At 57.5% G+C, this 18436-nt stretch overlaps 2 protein-coding genes across 2 annotated transcripts in view; both read right to left on the bottom strand.

Moving 5' to 3' along the window:
* Positions 1-2655, bottom strand: part of EXOSC4 (exosome component 4) — a 4526-nt gene extending 1871 nt beyond the window's left edge. The window contains exons 1-2 of the mRNA XM_015851111.2: positions 2427-2655; positions 858-1066 (exon numbers count right to left, since the gene is read on the bottom strand). Of these exons, the coding sequence (XP_015706597.1) occupies positions 858-1066; positions 2427-2597 (380 nt within the window). The 5' untranslated portion in view covers positions 2598-2655. The remainder of the gene's footprint in view (positions 1-857; positions 1067-2426) is intronic.
* A 930-nt stretch (positions 2656-3585) lies between these two features.
* On the bottom strand, positions 3586-7188 carry LOC107307590 (glutamine-rich protein 2-like). The gene is given in 2 exon segments (XM_032441888.1): positions 3586-5304; positions 5306-7188. Coding segments are annotated over 2 exon segments (1053 nt in total). The 5' UTR covers positions 5753-7188; the 3' UTR covers positions 3586-4698.
* Between the last annotated feature and the right edge of the window lie 11248 nt (positions 7189-18436).

Genomic DNA, 18436 nt, shown 5'->3' with positions numbered 1-18436 from the left:
ATCCTTCTCCTCCCCCCCAGCTATTTCTCCTTTCCCCTCCAATCGTCTCCTCCTCCTCCCGTCCCCCCCATCTCCTCCCCCTCTCTCCTCTCATCGTCCCCATCCTCTCCCTCCGCTATGTCAATGCCTCGCCCTCCACCCTCAATCCCCCCCATCCACTGCCCCCATTCCTCCGCCTCTCCCTCCTACCCCTCCATCTCCCCCCCATTTCCTCACCCCCATATCTCCTCACCCATCTCCTCCTCCCCCCATTCCCCCTCCATCTCCCCCCCATCTCCTCTCCCTCCATCTCTCCCCCTCCATCTCCCCCATCTCCTCCTCCTCCCTTCCCTATCTCCTCTCCCCCCCATCTCCTCACCCCCCCCATCTCCTCCTCCCCTTTCCATCTCCCCCATCTGCCTCCCCCTCCCATCACCCCCCCATCTCCCCTCACCTCTCCCCCTCATCTCCTCTCATCTCTCCCCATCTACCCCCATCTCCTCCTGACCCCCTCCCTCCCCCCCCCATCTTCTCCTCCTCTCCCCTCCATCTTCCCCCCTCATCTCCCACATCTACTCTTTCTCCCCACTCTCCATTCCTCAGCCCCATCTCCTGTCCCCCCATTCCCCCCATCCATCTCCCCCCATCTCCTCACTCTCTCTCCCTCCATTCTCCCCCCCCCAATCTCCCCCCATCTTTACTCTTCCTGCCCCCCTCCTCCCCTCCCCATCTCCTCCTCCCCCCATCTCCCCCTCTCTCCATCTCCCCCATCTCCTCCCCTCACCCCCCATCTCCCCCTCAATCTTCCCTATCTCGCCACCACTCTCCTGCCTCCATCCCTCATCCTCTCCCCCCACCCCCCCATCCCCCATGCCCCCACCTGCACGTATATGTCTATCTGTGACCTGGGGTACAGCTCGGTGATGATGGCGGCCTCGAAGGTCTGTTTGAGGTGCAGCGCCATCTCCATTGATTTCCGGTCTCCGTGCGGCCGCCGCTTCCTCTCGGCGGTGCTGAATGTCGCCATGCTGTACTGGCAGTTCAGCACCGCGCGGTCGGACAGCGCCTTGCTGCGGGGACCGCGGGGCTGAGGGAAGAGAACGGGATGGAACCGGGAACGGAACCGGAACCGAGACCGGAACCGAGACCAGAACCGGAAATGAAACCGGAACCAAGACCAGAACCGGGACTGGGACTGAAACCGAGACCAGAACCGGGACCGGAACCGAGACCAGAACTGGGACCGAGACCAGAACCGGAACTGAAACCAGAACCAAGACCAGAACCGGGACTGGGACAGGAACTGAGACCAGAACCGGGACCAGAACCGAGACCAGAACCGGAACTGAAACCAGAACCAAGACCAGAACCGGGACCGGGACAGGAACCGAGACCAGAACCGGGACCGGAACAGAGACCAGAACCGGAACTGAAACCGGAACCAAGACCAGAACCGGGACCGGGACAGGAACTGAGACCAGAACCGGGACCGGAACCAAGACCAGAACCGGGACCAGAACCAAGACCAGAACCGGGACTAGGGCTAGGAATAGGGGAGCTGGGGAGATGTCCGGGCCTCAGAACCGGGCCCAACCCTTTCAGGCCTTAGAACAACTCTCAGAACTACTCTCAGAACCAGGCCCAGAGACGGGTTCTAGAGCGGGGCCCAGAGCCGGGCCCAGAGCCGAGACCAGAACAGGGCCCAGAGCCGGGCCCATAACCAGAACCAGAATCAGGCCCAGAGCTGGGCCTAGAGCCAGGCCAGAACCGGACCCAAAGCCAGGCCCAGAACCAGGCCCAGAGCCAGGCCCAGAACCGAGCCAAAAGCTGGGCTCAGAACTGGCCCTGGAAACGGGCCCAGAGACAGGCCTAGAACCGAGCCCAGAGCCAGGCCCAAAGCCAGGCATAGAGCCAGGCCCAGAGTCGGGCCTAGAACCAGACCTAGATCCGGGTCCAAAACCGGGCCCAGAGCCGAACCCAGAAATGAGCCTAGAACCAGGCCCAGAGCTGGACCTAGAACCAGGCCCAGAGCTGGACCTAGAACTGGGCCCAGAACTGGACCTAGAACCGGACCCAGAGCTGGGCCCAAAGCTGGGCATAGAGCCGGGCCTAGAGCTGGGCCCAGAATCAGAACCACAGCTGGGCCTAGAACCAGGCCCACAACAGGACCTAGAACCGGTCCCAGAGCCAGATCAGTATCCGGGCCTAGAGCCGGGCCCAGAACCGGACCTAGAACCGGACATAGAACCGGTCCAGAACCAGGCCTAGAACCGGCCCAGAACCGGGCCTAGAACCAGGCCTAGAGCCGGGCCCAGAACAGGCCCTAGAGCCGGCCCAGAACCGGGCCTAGAGCCGGGCCTAGAACCGGGCCCAGAGCTGGACCCAGAACCGGGCCTAGAACCGGGCCTAGATCCGGTCCCCTCCACCCGTCCCGTTCCCCGCCTCACCTCGTGCGGCCCGTAGACCACGGCCAGCGCCTTGGTGTTGCCCTGCTCGATGTAGGCCGAACCGTCCGCCTGCGCGAACACCCCCATCCGGGCACGAACCTTCCGCAGCTCCGCGGCGCGGCGCCCGTCGGCCCGGTACCCCTCATCCGACAGCAGCTCCAGCGCCGCCATCGCGATCCCGGCGTGCACCGCGCGGACCTCCACTTCCGGCGTCAACCGGAAGAGGCTACGACTTCCGGCGTGCCCCACCACTTCCGGCGTCACTCGGAAAAGACTATGACTTCCGGCGTGGCCCGCGCCGCCATTGCGATCCCATCATGCCCCGCGCGGATCGCAACTCTACACTACGATTCCCGTCGTGCCCCGCGGCAAACACACATCCGCCATTGCGATCCCATCATGCCTCACGTAGGTTCCAGCTCCGTACTGCGATTCCCGTCGTGCCCCGCGCCCAACCCACAGCCGCCATTGCGATCCCATCATGCCCCGCGCGAATCAGGCTCCGCACTACGATTCCCGTCGTGCCCCGCGCCCGACCCAGAGCCGCCATTACGATCCCATCATGCCTCACGTAGGTTCCAGCTCCGTACTGCGATTCCCGTCGTGCCCCGCGCCCAACCCACAGCCGCCATTGCGATCCCATCATGCCCCGCGCGAATCAGGCTCCGCACTACGATTCCCGTCGTGCCCCGCGTCCGACCCAGAGCCGCCATTACGATCCCATCATGCCTCACGTAGGTTCCAGCTCCGTACTGCGATTCCCGTCGTGCCCCGCGCCCAACTCACAGCCGCCATTGCGATCCCATCATGCCCCGCGCGAATCAGGCTCCGCACTACGATTCCCGTCGTGCCCCGCGCCCAAATCACAGCCGCCATTACGATCCCATCATGCTCCGCGCTGACCGCAGCTCCGCACTACGATTCCCGTCGTGCCCCGCGCCCAACCCTGAGCCGCCATTGCGATCCCATCATGCCTCGCGCGGGTCCAGGCTCCGCACTACGATTCCCGTCGTGCCTCGCGCCCGACCCACGGCCGCCATTACGATCCCATCATGCCTCACGCCGACCGCAACTCCGAACTCCGATTCCCGTCGTGCCCTGCGCGGATCTCGGAGCCGCCATTGCGATCCCATCATGCCCCGCGCTTGGCCCCGCCCCCTCGGCCACCGCCCCCCGCTCAGGCCCCGCCCACGTTCGACTTTGGGACGGGGAGGACGGAACCGGGACGGGACGAACCGAGTCCAACGGGACCGAACCGAACCGGGACCAACCGAGTCCGACCGGGCCGGACCGAGCTGAGCTGGGCTGAACCGGGCTGGACTGAGCCAAACTCCATTGGGCTGAACCGGGCCGAGGGGGGCTCAGCCCCAACGGGCCGAACCGGGTCGAACCGGACCGAACCGGACTGAACTGGACCGAACCGGAGTGAACCGGACTGAACTGGACCGAACCGGACCAAACTGGACTGAACTGGACCGAACCGGACCGAACTGAATCAGACTGAATCAAACTGGACCCAACTGGGCTCAACTGAACAGAACTGAACTGAAGTGGGTCAAACGGAACCGGGACAAATTGAAGTGGGTTGAACCGAACCGGGTTGAATCAGGCCCAACCCGGCCGAACCGAACCGGGCCAAAGGCAGAACCGAACCAGAATCAATTGGGCCAGGCTGAAGTGCATTGGGTTCTGCTGCTCCAAACCGGGCCCAACGGAACCGAACCGATCAGACCCAGGACAAACTGAGCCGGGCCAACCCAGGCAGAACCGAACCGACCCGAGCAGAACCAAGCCAGACTGAACCGAACTGAACTGAACTGACCCAGATAGAACTGAACTGAGCCAAGCAGAACCAGCCCAGACAGAACCGAACTGACCCAGTCCAACCCAGACAGAACCGAACTGATCCAGTCCAACCCAGACAGAACCGAACTGACCCAGTCCAACCCAGACAGAACCGAACTGATCCAGTCCAACCCAGACAGAACCGAACCGACCCGGTCCAACCCAGAAAGAACTGAACCAACCCAAGCAGAACCAGCCCAGACAGAACCGAACTGATCCAGTCCAACCCAGACCGAATCAAACTGACCCGGTCCAACCGAGACAGAACCGAACCGACCCAGGCAGAACCAAGCCAGGCTGAACCGAACCAACCCACTCCAACCCAGACCGAATCAAACTGACCCGGTCCAACCCGGAAAGAACCGAACCGACCCAAGCAGAACCAGGCCAGGCTGAACCGAACCAACCCATTCCAACCCAGACTGAATCAAACCGACCCGGTCCAACCCAGACAGAACCGAACCGACCCAGGCAGAACCAAGCCAGGCTGAACCGAACCAACCCACTCCAACCCAGACTGAATCAAACCGACCCGGTCCAACCCGGAAAGAACCGAACTGACCCAGGCAGAACCAACCCAGGCTGAACTGAACCGACCTGGTCCAACCCAGACTGAATCAATCTGACCCACTCCAACCCAGGCAGAACCGAACTGAGCCAAGCAGAACCAAGCCAGACAGAACCGAACCGACCCAAGCAGAACCAGCCCAGACAGAACCGAACCAACCCACTCCAACCCAGAAAGAACCGAACTGAGCCAAGCAGAACCAACCCAGACAGAACTGAACCGACCCAGTCCAACCCAGAAAGAACCGAACCGACCTGGTCCAACCCAGACTGAATCAAACTGACCCAGTCTAACCCAGACAGAACCGAACCAACCCAAGCAGAACCAAGCCAGGCTGAACCAAACCGAACCGACCCAGTTCTGAGCCAGGCTGAACTGAACCAGTCCAACCCAGGCTGGTCTGAACTGAACTGGGTCAACTGAGGCTGAACTGACCCAGTCCGACCCAACCAGTCCAAGACAGACCGAACCAAACTGACCCAGGCAGAACCAACCCAGACAGAACCAAACCAACCCACTCCAACCCAGAAAGAACCGAACCGACCCACTCCAACTCAGACCGAATCAAACCGACCCGGTCCAACCCAGGCTGAATTGAACTGAACCACTCCAATCCAGACTGAACTAAACTGAACTGGTCCAACCCAGACAGAACCGAACCGACCTGGTCCAACCCAGGCTGAATCAAACCGACCCGGTCCAACCCAGGCTGAACCAAACTGACCCGGTCCAACCCAGACAGAACCGAACTGACCCACTCCAAGCCAGGCTGAACCAAGCCAGGCTGAAGGGAACCACTCCAACCCAGTTCAACTGAACCGAACCAAACCAACCCAGACTGAACCGAACCGAACCGAACCGCTCCAATCCAGGCTGAACTGAACCACTCTAAGTCAGGCTGATCCAAACCCATCCAACCCAGGCAGAACTGAACCGAACTGACCCGGTCCAACCCAGACTGAACTGAACCGAACCGAACTGAACCGCTCCAATCCAGACAGAACTAAAGTGAACTGGTCCAACCCAGGCAGAACAAACCTGGGCCAAACCGAACCGGTCCAACCCAGACTGAACCGAATCAAACTGGTCCAACCCAGACTGAACTGAACCGAACCGGTCCAACCCAGGAAGAACCGAACCGAACCGGTCCAAACCAGGCAGAACTGACCCAGGCCAAACCAAACGGGTCCAACCCAGACTAAACCGAATCAAACCAGTCCAACCCAGGCAGAACCAAACCGAACCAGTCCAACCCAGACTGAACTGAACCGAACCGGTCCAACCCAGTCAGAACCAGACTGAACTGGTCCAACCCAGGTGGAACCAGACCTAACCAGTCCAAGCCAGGCAGAACCAACCCGAACCGGTCCAACCCAGGCAGAACCAGCCCCGGCCAAACCGAACCGGTCCAACCCAGACTGAACTGAACCGAACCGGTCCAACACAGTCAGAACCAGTCTGAACTGGTCCAACCCAGTCAGAACCGACCCGAACGGGTCCAACCCAGACTGAACCAAACCAAACTGGTCAAACCCAGATTGAACCGAACGGAACCGGTCCAACCTAAGCAGAACCAGACTGAACCTCTCCAACCCAGATTGAACTGAATTGAACTGGTCCAACCCAGGCAGAACCAACCCGAACCGGTCCAACCCAGGCAGAACCAGTCTGAACTGGTCCAACCCAGTCAGAACTGACCCGAACGGGTCCAACCCAGTCAGAACCAACCCAGACTGAACCGAACCAGTCCAACCCAGTCGGAACCAAACTGAAGGGGTCCAACCCAGGCAGAACCGAACTGAACTGGTCCAACCCAGCCAGAACCGACCCGAACGGGTCCAACCCAGTCAGAACCGACCCAAACTGATCCAACCCAGCCAGAACCAACCTGAACGGGTCCAACCCAGTCAGAACCAACCCAGACTGAACTGAACCAGTCCAACCCGTTCAGAACCGCCCCACAGTGACCGAACCGAGTCGGAACCGAATCAAACTGGTCCAACCCAGGCAGAACTGAACTGAACCGGTCCAACCCATCCAGAACTGACCCGAACGGGTCCAACCCAGGCAGAACCAACCCAGACTGAACTGAACCAGTCCAACCCATTCAGAACCGCCCCACAGTGACCGAACCGAGTCGGAACCGGTCCGACCCACGTCAGGAGGGATCCCATGTCGTCGCGGGGCGGTTTCCAGTTCGCCATTGACCGCGGGGGGACGTTCACGGACGTGTTCGCGCGCTGCCCCGACGGCCGCGTCCGCGTCCTCAAACTGCTCTCGGAGGATCCCAAGTACCAGGATGCGCCAACGGAGGGGATACGGAGGGTGCTCAGAGAGGTGGGGGCAACACTACACCCTATGGGACCCCCATGGGACCCCCCCATGGAACCCCCCTAAGAGAGCCCCCTAAGGGAGCCCCTATGGGACCCCATATGGAACCCCCCTAAGGGACCCCCATGGGATCCCCTCCATAGGACCCCTTATGGAACCCCCCTAAGGGACCCCTATGGCACCCCCTATGGAACCCCCCTATGGGACCCCCCTAAGGGGCCCCCATTGGAACACCCATGGGACCCCCTGTAGGACCCCCTATGGAACCCCCCTAAAGGATCCCAATGGGATCCCCTCTATAGGACCCCCTATGGGACCCCCTTGGGATCTCCTCCATGGGACCCCCCTAAGGGACCCCCTATGGAACCCCCTATAGAACCCCCCCCAAGGGACCCCCTATGAAACCCCCTATAGAACCCCCCCTAAGGGACCCCCTATGGAACCCCTCTATGGGACCCCCATGGGATTCTCTCCATAGGAACCCCATGGGACCCCCCCTAAGGGACCCCCATGGGACTCACCCCCACTATGGGACCCCCATGGGACACCCCACATGGGACCCCCCCATGGGACCCCACATGGGACCCCATATGGAACCCCTCCATGGGACCCCCTATGCACCAACGGAGGGGATACGGAGGGTGCTCAGAGAGGTGGGGGCACAACACACCCTATGGGACCCCCCTATGGGACCCCATATGGAACCCCCCTATGGGACCCCCTCCATAGGACCCCCTATGGAACCCCCTTGGGATCTCCTCCGTGGGACCCCCCTAAGGGACCCCCATGAGACCCCCCCTAAGGGACCCCCATGGGACTCACCCCCACTATGGGACCACCCTATGGAACCCCCTATGGGACCCCCTTGGGATGTCCTCCATGGAACCCCCCTAAGGGACCCCCATGGGACCCCCTAATAACCCCCCTAAGGGACCCCCATGGGTTCCCCTCTGTGGGACCCCTATGGAACCCCCATGGAACCCCCCCATGGGACACCCTTGGAACCCCTATGGGACCCCCTGTGGAACCCCCCTAAGAGGCCCCCTATTGAACCCCCGTAAGGGACCCGCTTGGAACCCCTATGGAACCCCCCTAAGGGACCCCCATGGGATCCCCTCCATTGGACCCCCCATGGGACCCCCCCAGGAACCCCCTATGGAACCCCCCTAAAGGACCCCCGTGGGACCCCTCCATGGGAACCCCTATGGGACCCCATATGGGACCCCCTATGGGACCCCTCCATGGGACCCCTCTATGAGCCCACAGAGGGGATACGGAGGGTGCTCAGAGAGGTGGGGGCACAACACACCCTATGGGACCCCCCTATGGAACCCCCCTATGGAACCCCCCTAAAGGACCCCCCATAGAGCCCCCTATGGGACTCCCTTGGGATCTCCTCCATGGGACCCCCCTATGGGACCCCCATGGAACCCCCCCTAAGGGACCCCCATGGAACCCCCTAGGGAACCCCCCAAAGGGAGCCCCATATGGAACTCCTTATGGAACCCCTTATGGGACCCCCCTAAAGGACCCCCCATGGAACCCCTCTGTGGGATCCCCCTAAGGGATCCCCATGGGACCCCCTGTGGAACCCCTCTGTGGGATCCCACCTATAGGACCCCATATGGAACCCCCCTAAGGGACCCCCATGGGATCCCCTCCATAGGACCCCTTATGGGACCCCCCTATTGAACCCCCATGGGACCCCCTATGGAACCCCCCTATGGGACCCCCTAAGGTACCCCCATGGAGTCCCCTCCATAGGTCCCCCCATGGAACCCCCCTAAAGGACCCCTATGGGACCCCCCATGGGATCCCCTTCATGGGAACCCCCCCTTTAGAACTCCCCTATGGGACCCCTCCTTGGGACCCCCTATGGAACCCCCCTAAGGGACCCCCTATGGAATCCCCATAAGGGACCCCCATGAGACCCCATATAAAACCCCCCGTGGGACCCCCGTGGGACCCCCCTAAGGGCCCCCCCATGGGACACCATATGGAACCCCCCCAAAAGGACACCGATGGGACCCCCTCCATGGGACCCCCCTATGGAAACCCCCTTAAGGACCCCCATGGGACCCCTCAATGGGAACCCCTATGAGCCCACAGAGGGGATTCGGAGGGTGCTCAGAGAGGTGGGGGCACAACACACCCTATGGGAACCCCCATGGGACCCCTCCATAGGACCCCATATGGGACCCCCTATGGGACCCCATATGGAACCCCCCTATGGGACCCCCCTAAGAGACCCCCATGGGACCCCCTATGGAACCCCCCCTAAGGAGCCCCCCTAAGGGACCCCCCTACGGAACCCTCCATGGGACCCTCTATGGAACCCCCTATGTGACCCCCCTAAGGGACCCCCACGGGATCCCCTCCATGGGACCCCCCCACATGGAACCCCCCTAAGGGACCCCCATGGAGCTCCCTAGGGAACTCCCCCTAAAGGACCCCCATGGGACCCCCTCCATGGGACCCCTATGGAACCCCCTATGGAACCCCTATGGAACCCCCCTATGGGACCCCTATGGAACCCCCTATGCAACCCCCCTATGGGACCCCTTAAGGGACCCCCATGGGATCCCCTCCATAGGACCCCTTATGGGGCCCCCCCTTTGGGACCCCCCATGGGATCCCCTCCATGGGACCCCCCTAAGGGACCCCCTACAGAACCCCCCTAAGGGATCCCTATGGGACCCCCCTGAGGGACCTTCTATGGGACTCATTATGGGACCCTTTTATGGAACCCCTCTTGGGACCCACATGGAACCCCCCTATGGAACCCCCCTAAGGGACCCCTATGAGATCCCTCTGTGGGACCCCCTATGGAACCCCCAAAGAGACCCCTCTGTGGGACCCCCTATGGGACCCCATATGGAACCCCCCTATGGGACTCCCATGGGACCCCTATGGGACCCCATATGGAACCCCCCTAAGGGACCCGCATGCGACCCCCTATGGGACCCCATATGGAACCCCCCTAAGGGACCCACATGGGACCTCCTATGGGACCCCATATGGAACCCCCCTAAGGGACCCCCATGGGACCCCGCATGGGATCCCCTCCATGGGACCCACCTAAGGGACCCCCTACAGAACCCCCCTAAGGGACCCCTATGAGACCCCTCTGTGGGACCCCCTATGGGACCCCATATGGAACCCCCCCTATGGGACCCCCATGGGACCCCCTATGGAAGTCCCTATGGAACCCCCCCTATGGGACCTCCATGGGATCTCTCCATGGAACCCCCTATGAGACCCCCTATATAATCCCCTAAAGGACCCCCATGGGATCCCCTCCGTGGAACCCCCTATGGGACCCCATCCTGGGACCCCCATGGGACCCCTCCATAAGACCCCCTATGGAACCCCCCTAAGGGACCCTCATGGGATCCCCTTCATGGGACCCCCACTATGGAACCCCCCTAAGGGACCCCTATGGAATCCCCCATGGAACCCCCCTAAGGGACCCCCCTAAGAGACCCCCATCAGACCCCTTTGTGGGACCCCCCTATTGAAACCTCCATGGGACATCTCTGTGGGATCCCCTTAAGGGAACCCCATGAGAACCCCCCCCCTCCACCCCCCATGGAACCCCCTATTGAACCCCCCGATGGGACCCCCATGGGACCCCCTATGAAACACCCTATGGAACCCCCCTAAGGGAACCCCCTAAGGGAACCCCCTAAGGGAACCCCCTTAGGGACCCCCATGGGACCCCCTATGGGACCCCCGTGGGACCTCCATCTAACCCTCATTTGGGACCCCCCTTTTAGGGCTCCCCCTATGGGACCTCCCCATAGAACCCTTATGGGACCCCCCTTTGGGACCCCCCCATAGAACCCTTTATGGGACCCCCTTTGGGACCCCCCCCCATAGAAACCCTTATGGGCCACCCCCTTAGGGCCCCCACCCCCCCATAGAACCCTTATGGAGCCCCCTTTGAGACCCCCCCCATAGAACCCTTATGGGCTCCCCCTGTGGACCCCCCCGCATAGAACCCCTATGGACCCCCCATAGAACCCCCCCCATAGAACCCCTATGGACCCCGTTTGACCCCCCCCCCCATAGAACCCTTATGGGCTCCCTTTGGGACCCCCCCCCCATAGAACCCTTATGGGACCCCCCTTTGGGACCCCCCCCCATAGAACCCTTATGGGACCCCCGTTTGGGACCCCCCCCCATAGAACCCTAAGGGACCCCCCTTTTGGGACCCCCCCATAGAACCCTTATGGGACTCCATTTGGGAACCCCCCCCATAGAACCCTTATGGGACCCCCTTTGGACCCCCCCCATAGAACCCTCATGGGACCCCCCTTTGGACCCCCCCCATAGAACCCTTATGGGTCCCCCCTTTGGGACCCCCCCCATAAAACCCTTATGGGACCCCCCTTTGGACCCCCCCATAGAACCCTTATGGGACCCCTCTTTGGGACCCCCCCCATAGAACCCTTATGGGGCCCCCCCCCCATGGAACCCTTATGGGACCCCCCTTTTGGACCCCCCCCCCCCATAGAACCCTTATGGGACCCCCCTTTGGACCCCCCCCCCATAGACGAACCTTAGTGGGACCCCCCTTTGGGACCCCCACCCATAGAACCCTTATGGGACGCCCCCTTTGGGACCCCCCCCTTTGGAGCCCCCCCTTAGAACCCCCCTTTGTTTGGCGAACCCCCTTGTGGGACCCCCCCCTTTTGGACCATCCCCCATGGATATCCTTATGGGAGCCCCCTTTGGGACCCCCTATTAGCGTCCCCCAACCCTCCATGGGCCCTCTTCCGCCTATGGGCCACCCCAAAAGGCCCCTCCCCCCCATAGGCTCGCTTTGGGACCCCCCTCATTGGACCCCCCCTGGGAGCCCCATAACCCTCCCAAAGGGGCCAAGCCATTCTCTCTATGGGGCCAAGCACTGTGCCGCGTATGGGGTCCCAAGTCTATTGCTATAGGCTGAGCTGTTTTTATAGGGCCGAGCTGTCTCTATAGGGCCAAGTTATCACTATAGGGCTGAGCTGTCTTTATAGGGCCGAGCTGTCTCTATAGGGCCAAGTTATCGCTATAGGGCTGAGCTGTATTTATAGGGCTGAGCTGTCTCTATAGGGCAGAGCTGTTTTTATAGGGCCGAGCTGTCTGCTTAGGGCCAAGTTATCCGTATTAGGCTGAGCTGTATTGATATAGGGCTGAGCTGTCTCTATAGGGCAGAGCTGTCTTTATAGGGCCGAGCTGTCTCTATAGGGCTGAGCTGTTTTTATAGGGCCGAGCTGTCTCTATAGGGCCAAGTTATCGCTATAGGGCTGAATAGGGCAGAAGCTGTTTTTATAGTGGCCCGAGCTGCTCTATAGGGCTTGAGCATGTCGCTATAGGTTGAGCTGTCTAGCGGCTATGCTTAGATAAGGGCTGACTGTCTAGTATGAGGCTGAGCTGTCTATGGAGGCCGAGCCTGTCTCCTATGGGAGGCTATAGCTGAGCTTTTTTTATAGGGTCCGAGCTGTCTCTATCCGTTGGTATAGGGACCTGAGCTGTGCGCTATAGGGCTGAGCTGTCGCTATGTAGGTGGGGTCTTGGGCAGCCTTCGCTATAGGGTCTGAGCTGTCTCTATAGGGTTGACTGTTGCTATAGGGCCAGCTGTCTCATAGGGCTGAGCTGTCGCTATAGGGCTGAGCTGTCCTATTATGGGCCGAGCTCCAGCGTCGCCTGTAGGGCTGAGCTGGTCGCTATGAGGAGGCTGAGCTGTCTAATAGGGGCCGAGCTGTCGCTTGTAGGGCGAGCTTGTCGCTATTAGGGGCTGAGCGTCTATATTGGGGTCCGAGCTGTCGCTATAGGGCCTGAGCTGTTCTCTATCCCGGGCTGAGCTGTCTATATGGGGCCGAGCTGTCGCTATAGGGCTGAGCTGTCTCTATGGGGCTGAGCTGTTTTTATAGGGCCGAGCAGTCGCTATAGGGCTGAGCTGTCTCTATAGGGCTGAGCTGTCGCTATAGGGCTGAGCTGTCTATATGGGGCCGAGCTGTCGCTATAGGGCTGAGCTGTCTCGATGGGGCTGAGCTGTCTCTATGGGGCCGAGCTGTCTCTATGGGGCTGAGCTGTTGCTGTAGGGCTGACCTGTCTCTATAGGGCTGAGCTGTCGCTATAGGGCTGAGCTGTCTCTATAGGGCTGAGCTGTTTTTATAGGGCCGAGCAGTCGCTATAGGGCTGAGCTGTCTCTATGGGGCCTAGTTGTCTCTATGGGGCCTAGCTGTCTCTATGGGGCTGAGCTGTCTCTATAGGGCTGAGCTGTCGCTATAGGACTGACCTGTTCCTATAAAGCTGAGCTGTTGCTATAGGGTTGAGCTGTCTCTATGGGGCTGAACTGTCACTGCGGGGCTGAGCTGACTCTATAGGGCTGAGCTGTCTCTGTAGGACCCATCCATCCCTATATGTCCCATCCATCCCTATGTGTCCCATCCATCCCTATGGCGGGACACATAGGGAAAAATGATCAAGAGATAATATAGATGATGGACTGCGATCCGTATAGGGGATGGATGGGGACACATAGGGCATGGATGGATCTATAGGGAAATCCGCATGGGACACACTAGAAGAGAGAATGAAGATGGAGAGTAAGAGAAAATGCGATCAGAAGAATAGGAAGAAGATGGAAATCAAGAGGGAATGGATGGCGATCTATCAGGGGAAATGAATGGGATCTATTAGAGATGGAATGGGATCATATAGGGATGATTGGAGATCGTATAGGGCATGGATGGGTGGACATATAGAGATATGGATGGGATCAATTATAGAAGGCGAATGGATGGGCCCCACGGCGCTGGGAGGGCGTTTGGTGGCACCGTAGTGCCCATCCGGATCCATTGTAATGAGCTGCCTCCAGTGCGCCCATAGGGTGGGAACAAGGACCACCTAAGGGGGAAGAATAGAGAATAGGATAGAATAAACAATATAGGGGATGGATGGGATCTATAGGGATGGATGGGACACATAGGGGATGGGATGGGACTATAGGGATGGATGAGGACCACCAATAAGAGGGATGGAATGGGACAAATAAGGAGAATAAAGAGAATGGAAGGATCTATAGGAGTGGGATGGGATCTATAGGGGATGGATGGATCATAGGGGATGGATGGACATATAGAGATGGGATGGGATCTATAGGGATGGATGGCCCACCCGAGAAGCGCTTCCAGGCAGCCGCGTTCACCGGTGGAACCGTCAGGTCACTCCGGATCCATTGTAATGAGCTGCCGTCAGTGCGCCCATAGGGGGAACAGGGACCCCACACTAAAGGGGGGGACACATAGGGATGGATGGGATCTATAGGGATGGATGGGATCTATAGGGGATGGATGGGATCTATAGGGGATGGATGGGACACATAGGGATGGATGGGATCAATAATAGGGGATGGATGGGATCTTAATAGAGGAATGGATGGGACCCACCGGCGCCTGCAGAGAGGGCGTTGGTATGGCACCGTAAGAAATGCCCACACGGAAAATCCATCTGTAATGCATGCTGACCAATCCAGTGCGGCCCTCATAGGGAACAGGACCCCACACATAAAGGGGGGGACACATAGGTATGGTTGGGATCTATGGAAGAGATAGAATAAGGAAATGGAAATGGGACAAAAACATAGAGGAATGAGAATGGGAATCATATAGGGATGGATGGATCCTAATAGGGATGATGGGATCCTATAGGGGATGAAATGGGGAGACATATAGGGGATGGATAGGGATCTATCACCCGGAATGGTGGGATCGTATAGGGGTGGATTGGGAAACATAGGGATGGATCGGGATCTTAAGGGATGGAATGGGAACCCATTAGGGGATGGATGGGATCTAGGAGGAGATGGATGGGATCTATAGGGATGGATGGAGTCTTATAGGGATGAAGGGACACATAGGGCACATGGCATGGGACCCATTAGGGATGGATGGATCTATAAGGGATGAATGGGACCCATAGGGATGGATGGGACACATAGGGGATGGATGGGACACATAGGGATGGATGGGATCTATAGGGGAAGGATGGGACCCATAGGGATGGAAGGGAAACATAGGGATGAAGAGAGAGACACATAGGAGAATGAATGGGATCTATAGGGGAATGGATGGATCCTATAGGGATGGATGGGATCTATAGGTGGATCGATTCTCGCGCGACTGGTCGGGTACATAGGATAGAAGATGGGATCTATGGGAATGGGATGGGACTCTATAGAAAATGGATGGGATCTCATAGGGGTATGGATGGGAAAACACATAGGATGGATAGGGATCTTATAGGGATGGATGGGAATCTATCAAGGGGATGGATGGGACATATAGAGATGGATGGGATCTATAGGGGATGGATGGGACCCACGGCGCTGCAGGAGGGCGTTGGTGGCAACCGTAGTGCCCATCCGGATCCATTGTAATGAGCTGCCGTCCAGTGCGCCCATAGGGGGAACAGGGACCCCACACTAAAGGGGGGACAAAACATAGGGATGGTTGGACTATAGGGCATGGATGGGATTATAGGGGAATAGATAGGGCTCTCTCAGCGGCATGATGGGATCTATAGAGGATGGATGACACATAAGGATGGATGCGGGAACACAAAATAAGAGAGAAAATGGATGGGATCTATAGGGATGGCACTCGCGGACTTCCTAGGGCATGGAGGGGACACAAACCATGCGCCCATGGGAATCTATAGGGGAGTGGATGGGATCTATAGGGATGGATGGCCACGGCCATTAGCCAAAGAAGAGGCGTTAGGTAGGCAAAACCAGTAGTGACACACAAAAAAAAAATACCAGGATCCATTGTAATCGAAGATGACCGTTCCACGCTGCGCCATAGGGGGGAACAGGGACCCCACAATAAAAGGACAGAAGAGGACACATAGGGATGGTTGGGATCCTATAGGGGATGGGATGGGATCTATAGGGGATGGATGGGAATCATATAGGGATGGATGGATCTATAGGGATGGGATGGGACCCATAGGGCATGATGGGATTCTATTAGGGAAAAATGCGAGAGGAATCTTAGGAGAATGGATTGAGAATCATATAGGTATAGGGATGGACCACGGAACGCTGCAGACCGAGGGCAGTTGGGTAGCAACGTTAGTGCCAACATACCGGAAATCCATTGATAAATAAGAAGCTGCCGAATACCAGTGCGCCCAATAAGGGGGAAACAAGGGAACCCCACACTAAAGGGAGGACACATAAGTGAGATATGAGTTGGGACCCAGAGGGAAGGATGGGATCATAGAGGATAGAGATGGGAACATAATAAGGAGAAATGAGATGGGACATATAGAAGGGAGGATGGGACAACATAGGGAATGGATTGGAGACCAACATAGGGATGAATAGGACCCCATAGAGGATAGTGAGGAAGCTATAGAGGAATGATGGACACAATAGAAATGGAAATGGGAAAACATAGGGAATGGAAGGGACAACTATAAGAATGGAAAATGGGAAAACATAGGGATGGTGGGAATCTAATAGGGGAATGGATGGAGATCATAATAGAGGAGAATGGATGGATCTATAGACAGGATGAGAAATGGGATCTAATAGGGGAAAATGAGAATGAAGAGAATATAGAGAATGGAATTGGAGAATACGTAATAGAGAATAGGATGGGCCCAACGAGCGCAAACTGCAGAAAGGGGCGATTGAGATGGCAAACGATAGTGCCCATCCGTATCCATAATGTAAATGAAGACATGACCGAACCAAAGATAGCCGCCCATCAGTGGGAACAGAGACCCCACAAAACATAAATAAGAAAGAGAGACACACTAAGGCCACTGGTTGGACCAGACCGCGATGAGATAAGAAGATAACCATATAGGGCCAATGGACGCGATCTATAGGGGAATAGAATGGGAGCTACCTAGAGAGAAATGCATGGACGACCACATAGGAGAACAATAAGACGCATAAAGGGCACTCATGAGGGACTGGATGGGACCCATAGGCGATGGATGGGAAGCTTAAAAATAGGAGCGATGGACTGGGACCAACCATAAGGGATGGATGGGGAACATAGCAGAAGAATGGATGGAAATAACCTAAAATAGGGGATGAGAATAGGAGACCACATAGGAGAAAATGGATGGGAACAACAAATAAAGCGGAACAATGAGGATTGGAAAATCATAAAAAAGGGGAATGATGAGGAAACATAGGCACTCCGGATTAGGAGAACAAAAAATCAGGGATAAAGCGCATGGACATATAGGAGCATGGATTGGGATCTATGGGATGATGGGAACACATAGGCATGGATGGGGGACACCATAGGGGAATGGATGGGATCTATAGGGGATGGATGGGACACATAGGGATGGATGGGATCTATAGGGATGGATGGGATCTATAGGGGATGGATGGGATCTATAGGGATGGATGGGATCTATAGGGATGGATGGGACACATAGGGATGGATGGGATCTATAGGGATGGATGGGATCTATAGGGGATGGATGGGACATATAGAGTGGTGAGACTATAGGGATGAGATGGATCTATAGGGGGATGCGGATGGGATCTATAGGGGATGGAGGGACACTAGGGATGGATGGGACACATAGGGATGGATGGGATCTAAAAGGCGGATGGAATGGGACATATTAGTGGATGAGATCATATAAGGGGCATGGATAGGACACAATAGGGATGGATTGGGAAACACATAGAAGTATGAGAGGGACATAAATAAGAGGAGAAATGGAAATGGGACACATAGATGGATGGATCCTATAAGGGAGAATTGGAATGGAGACACAATAGGAGAATGGAAATGGAACCACATAGGGATGATGGAGACATATAGGGAGGAATTAAGGGGGACACACATAGAGGATAGGAATGGGACACATAGGGATAGAGATGGGACATATAGAGGGAAAATTAATGAGACAACATATAGGGATGGAGGGACACAATAGGGATGAAATAGGAGACAATATAGGGATGGATGGAATCTATAGGCATGGATGGGATATATAGGGAATGAGATGGGGACATATAGGGATGGAATGGAATCATACAGAAGGAATGGATGGGACACATAGGGGATGGATGGGACACATAGGGATGGATGGGATCTATAGGAAGATGGATGGGACATATAGGGATGGATGAACAATATAGGAATGGGATGGGATCGATAGGAGATGGAATGGGACACATAGGGATGGGATGGCACATAGGGATGGATGGGACATATAGGGATAGAGATGGGACCAC

Source organism: Coturnix japonica, unplaced genomic scaffold (assembly GCF_001577835.2).
Source record: "Coturnix japonica isolate 7356 unplaced genomic scaffold, Coturnix japonica 2.1 chrUnrandom690, whole genome shotgun sequence".
Lineage (NCBI taxonomy): Eukaryota > Metazoa > Chordata > Aves > Galliformes > Phasianidae > Coturnix > Coturnix japonica.
Note: the sequence above shows the minus strand (reverse complement) of the source record. Positions and strands in the feature narration are given on the sequence as shown.